Source organism: Rhincodon typus, chromosome 2 (genome assembly GCF_021869965.1).
Source record: "Rhincodon typus isolate 14 chromosome 2, sRhiTyp1.1, whole genome shotgun sequence".
Classification (NCBI taxonomy): domain Eukaryota; kingdom Metazoa; phylum Chordata; class Chondrichthyes; order Orectolobiformes; family Rhincodontidae; genus Rhincodon; species Rhincodon typus.
In genome coordinates this window covers 30851097-30857096 of record NC_063333.1, presented here as the reverse complement: position 1 = coordinate 30857096, position 6000 = coordinate 30851097, and the positions used below count along the sequence as shown (strand labels likewise).

The window sequence follows — 6000 nt, the reverse complement described above, 5'->3', positions numbered from 1 at the left end:
TAGAGTTGTAAGTTAGCAATTCATTTTTTTTGCCATTGGTTACAACAATTGGATTAAAATAAGTATTTTGTGCACTATTCTTTTAATCTATATTAGACAGATTGAATTGGGGAAATTCAGTGGTTTAGTCAAATTTTCATATTTATGATGTCATCTGGATTAGTGGGACTAAATTTCCAACACACTTCCTAGCTGTTTGTGACGATATTGTTGTAATTCTTTTGTTCTTCAATTTGTTTTTTCCTTTTCTTTTATGGAGGTTAGAGAGGATAAATAGAAACAGTTGACTTCATAGTCAAAACAAAAGAAACGCATACCAAAAACAATCCGGTGTACAGCAGAGAACTGCTGATCTATAGAATTTCCCAAATATTTGTCAACTTTGCCTTTTTAAAAAAAAAGGTAAATCTAAATGTAATTTCTAATACATTTCAGTCAGAAACATATTAAAATTTATAATAAGATTTATTTTTACCTCTCAAAACAGTTCAACATTTAATGTCACATTTCATTGCTGCAGGAAACAGTAATAAACATTGTATACTGTATAAACCTGTTAATCACTGAAAGCAACCTCGATCCTGAAGCTGATTGTAACTATCACCAATAAAGCACATTTTAGGGTTTAATCTGTTCTGAGCTAAACTCAAGTTTGCAAACACTTACATTTAAAGGAATATAGTGGCCAGAGGTTTACAGACCTCAGGTCAGCAAAGACAAACATCAAGACAAAGTACACAATGACTGTATACTGTGCATTGGTTTGTTCCATTTTGCTTTGCAAACCAAAATGCCAGCGGTTTAGCACTAAATATTTGGCAGATTAGCTTAAACAATCAGAATAATTGTTTTCAGAAAACCTTTTAAACCTGATGCTAGGGTAAAACCAGTCAACTTACATACAGCAAGTGAAACAAGTGTACAAGGAAACTTAAAAATTATGATTTTGTCCCTCCAAAAACCATCTTTAAAAATTCCAGCGCTTGCATGATGAAATCCAAACATACTGAGTAAGACATTACATCAAATTGCTTTTATTTCCTTTTCATATTGCAAAACAAAAAAAAGTCTCAAATTGCATACCACAAAATACAGAATATTTTGAAACTTACTACTTTATCTAGTTGCAATCATTTTTCAAACCAAACGGCCAAACTACATTTGTTTTAGAAAATACTGCTGCATAATTAAGTATTAGCTAGATTACAGTGCGCACAGGAAAACAAACACTGTACCCCTGAGACACAGCTTGATTTGCAGAAAAGCTTTTTCTTACTATACCTTTAAAGGTGAACTACAAATAAAAACATCATCCTCTTCCTCGTCCCTGCTGATACCCCTAAATGTCGAAAACTGCATCAGGTTCGTGTCTTTGTGGATGACAGATTCATATGGTACAGTAGAATGAACACTGATATGGATTGTGCGGAAGTTAGAACTACTGTTTTTGCCAAGTCATAAGTAAAGCCTAGCCAATGCAAAACTAGCCTGAATGTGCTCTCTGAAACAGAGCTGTGGTTTACTTTAATACACTACCATGTGACTAATTAACGATTTTATCTCAACACCCTCTCTAACAACAAGAAATAATTTGAAAGAAGATTCATGAAATAGAATGTATACGAGACAGAATTGTTATACAAATTCTTACAATTAATGAGATAGAAATTTATTTTCAGATCATAGAAATTCAGTCTGAGAAACAAATTTGATAGACAATTTTACAAGACATTAAATGCTATAACAATGCAACAGTTCAGGATTTGAAGTACTTTGTCATTATTATTATGGTGAATTTACAAAGACTGAGTGCCTGTACCCATCAATACATAAACTCAAACTATTTCTGTGAAACTTTAACTTTAGGGCATTTATATTCGAATGATAAGCTGGCTGTCTCTCAGTGGGCTGGGTAAAGCAGAGTATGTAAAGCCAGCTGGGGAGCAAAGGCATTGTGCTGTTAATCACATCGTGGAACTGTAATTGCTGGGTGTCAAGAGGAGATTGGTGTTTGACAGATGGTTAGGTCTGGTGCTTACAGGATAGCATGATGAACCTAGAGAAAACAGTTCTAACTCAACTATACCATAGGCAGCAGTGTAAAGTTACTTAAAGTGATCATTCAAACCCTTCTTGCCCCTTTTAATCTGACACTAAATCATGTCCCAGAAAATTTGGCTGATGATTTAAAAATAGAAATCTTGTTGAAATAGAAAATGCACAGCCTTCTTAAAAGATTTAATTAACAGATTTGCCTCCTGAGATTGTAATTGTTACCACCCTTCATCCTGTCTGTTAAAAGTGAAGTGGCACATTAAGTTTACATTTGAACTTTTTAACCTCCTAACTTCTCTCACAATCCAGTCACTCAATTCTTGTAGTTAGTAATACCCCTTATGTAGCTTGCATTTATTGCTAAAGTGGGATATGAAGTTGAAGGGAGTACTTATTGGTTGAACTATGGTTGGCATAAAGATACAGCAGGAACCATTAATTGATTAAATTCAAACCAAGCAAGTGAAGACTGGGTAATCCTATGAGGATTGGCCATCTCTATGGTCTTTTCCTCAGTGACATAGGTGAAATGTGCAGACGTATTATATTTTCTCCGCAATAACTTAATTATTGCTTTCTACATTGGTTTTCTTGTGTTTCAGTGTTGATGAGGACAAGACAAAAACTTTTAACTTTATTTCTCTTTTTAGGAAATGTAGGAAAGTGTACTGCCAAGCAATTACCTTCTTCATTCTACCATAAAAAAATAGAACTACATTCCCAATACTAATATTTTCATTAAAAAAAGTGTTAGATAAAAATTCAGCAATATCCAAGTACTGTTATTAGCAACTGACAATTTTGTATCCAATTGTGCTGAAAGTGTTCTGGGCCAGCAGCTGTGCAGAAATAGTTAGCTGGAGAATTGTAATAACATTCTTCCCAAATATTACAACGATTGACAGATTCGATCCTGCCTAGGAACAAAGGAGGGGATTGTTATGTGGTTTTCAGTAGGTAATCCAGATCAATCTGGATCAATTTGTGGGTGGCACGGTGGCGCAGCGTTTAGCATTGCTGCCTCACAGATCCAGGGACCCAGGTTCAATTCCACCCTTGGGTGACTGTCTGTGTGGAGTTTGCACATTCTCCTAGTGTCTGCGTGGGTTTCCTCCCACAGTCCAAAAATGTGCAGGCTCGGTGGATTGGCCATGGTAAATTGCTCATAGTGCCCAGGGATGTTTAAGTTAGGTGGGTTAGACATGGGAAATCAGGGGTAGAGGAATGGGTCTGGGTGGGATGCTCTTCGGAGGGGCAGTGTGGACTTGTTGGGCCGAATGGCTTGTTTCCACACTGTAGGGATTCAATGATTCAATCAGGGTCAGGATCTGTTTTAGTTAGTTGGCCAGAGCTAATGGAAGCTGAAGGTTGCTATCTTCTGGCTGCCAGTCAGTCAGTCAGTCAGTCAGTTAGTCAGTCAGATAATTGCAAGTTGGACGAGGAGACACAATCCCAAAAATTGTGTTGCTGGCGTGGCTTGTTTTAAAATTCATTTGTGGGATGCGGCCATTGCTGACTGGCATTTATTGCCTGTCCCTAGTTGCTCTTGGGAAAGTGGTAGTGAGCTGCCTTCTTGAACCTCTGCAGTCCACCTGCTGTGGACTGACCCAAGATGCCATCAGGGAGGGAATTCCAGGATTTTGGTCCAACAACAGTGAAGGAACAGCGATATATTTCCAAGTCAGGATGGTGAGTGGCTTAGAGAGGAACTTGAAAGTGGTGGTGTTCCCACGTAACTGCCGCCCTTGTCCTTTTAGATGGAAGTGGTCATGGGTTTGGAAGGTGATATCCGAAGATCTTCAGTGAATTTCTACAGTGTATCTTGTACATAGGGAAGGTGATGGCCTTGTGGTATTATTGCTAGACTAGTAATCCAGATGGGGAGGTACCGGTGTTGGACTGGGGTGGACAAGGTCAGAAGTCACATGACACCAGGTTATAGTCCAACAGGTTTACTTGAAAACACAAGCTTTTGGAGCCTTGCTCCTTCTTCAGGTGAGTGAGAGCACTGGTATCAGACAGAATTTATAAGTAAAAGATCAAAGGGTCACACCACCAATGAGAATATATTAAACAAACCTAAGACGCTGTTAAAAGTTCAGTTAGAAGGTTTTAATTGATTAATAAGTATATTTAAATCCACAAATTTCTTTCAAAACACTTTGAAACTACAAGGTTTTATCAGCGTAAAGAAGAGGTGACCTTTTAGGTTAGACAATGCACATTAGGTGTGAGGCCTTGTTTAGAAACTGTTTGTGTTTTGGTTTGAAGTCAGACTGGTTTTATTTCTAAAGTAGGAATTTATAAAATATCACACTGACTGTCTGTAAATTGTGTGCTTTTACAACTTTTCTGGAAATACAAATTCACCCCATAGATTTGTGCGCGCACGCGCGCGCAGGACGCAGAGAGAGAGAGAGCCTGTAGTGGGGGGGCGGGGGGGGGGGGGGAAACAGTGTGCGCATGGGGAGAGGGAGTGAGAAGGGGTGACAGTGAGATAGAGCGAGAGAGAGTAGCAGGGGGAAGACAGAGTGTGCACATGCGAGAGCGAGAGAGCAAGAGAGAGAGTGAGAGCGACAGCGAGAACGCACTTGAGAGACTGTGTATGAGAGAGCATGTATGTGTGTGCGCGCAGGCATGCGTGTGCGTACACACATGTAAACCTATGGGATGAGTCCAGTACTCCTCCATGTTGAACTTGGAGGCAGCACAGAAGATTGCAAGGAAACAAAATGTACTCTGGGTGGGAGATTTCACATGTCCACTACCAAGAGTAGCTCAGCAGCAGTGATACTGATTGAGCTGGTCAGGTCCTAAAGATCTAGTCTAGCAGCTGTGTCCTAAGGCAGGCGGCGAGGGAAGCAACAAGAGGGAAAAACTACTAGACCTCGTGCCACCAAACAGGACGACCTGCATGCCAAATAAGATAAGCAGCAAGTAATAAACAGAGCTAAGCAATCCCGCAAACAATGAATCAGATTTTTTTTCTTTATTCATTCACAGGATGAGGGTGTCGCTAACCAAGCAGCATTTATTGCCCACCGACAGTTTTAAAGTCAACCACATTTCTATGGGTCTGGAGTCAAATGTAGGCCAGACCAGGTAAGGATGGCAATTTCCTTCCCTAAAGGGCATTAGTGGACCAGATTGGTTTTTCCAACAATCGACAATGGATTCATGGTCATCATTAGACTCTTAATTCCAGATATTTTATTGAATTCAAATTCCACCATCTGCCATGACAGGATTTGAACCCAGGTCCTCAGAACATTATCTGGGTGTCCGGATTAACAGTCCAGCGATAATACCACTAGGTCATTCCCTCCCCCGCTGCAAGACTCTACGACGACTCATCAGCCGAGAAGTACTGATTCATCAGCTGAGGGAAAACATGGTACAGGCTACATGGTAATCAACTGAAGGTCTTCTTGCCCATGTTTAATCTGAAGGTATGAGACTTCATGGGGTACGGAGTCAATGTTGAGGACTCCCGGGGTTAACTCTCTCCCAACTGTATACTACTGTGCGCTACTTGTGCTGGGTCTATCCTGCCGGTGGGACAGGACCTTTCCAAGGGTGATGATAGTGGTGTCTGGGACATTGTCATACTCATGGAATCATACCTTAGAGACAGTGCTGCTTGACTACTGTGAGACAGCTCTCTCAATTTTGGCACTATTCTCCAGACATTAGTAAGGAGCAACAAAAACAAAGTTGCTGGAAAGGCTCAACAGGTCTGGCAGCATCTGTGAAGGAAAAAACAGTTAACGTTTCGGGTCCGGTGACCCGCATTAGTAAGGAGGACTTTGCAGGGTTGACAGGGCTGTTTCTGCCATTGTCGAAGCTCTGCAGTCCTGTCACATCCAGTCATGAATGGTGGTGGACAATTAAACAACTCATTAGAGGAGGATACTCATTCTCAATGATGGCAGAGGCCAGCACATC

The 6000-nt window shown here is 40.3% G+C and overlaps 1 protein-coding gene across 5 annotated transcripts in view; it reads right to left on the bottom strand.

The window, feature by feature from the left end:
• Positions 1 to 6000, bottom strand: part of LOC109937219 (rho GTPase-activating protein 12-like) — a 200182-nt gene that overhangs the window by 145907 nt on the left and 48275 nt on the right. Inside the window, exon 1 of one of the 5 annotated variants that reach the window (XM_048613351.1) lies at positions 1282 to 1412. The exons of the other annotated variants lie outside the window; for them this stretch is intronic. Within the exon in view, the coding sequence (XP_048469308.1) occupies positions 1282 to 1359 (78 nt within the window). The 5' untranslated portion in view covers positions 1360 to 1412. Of the gene's footprint in view, positions 1 to 1281; positions 1413 to 6000 lie in introns of those variants that run through there. 5 annotated transcript variants of the gene reach the window in all.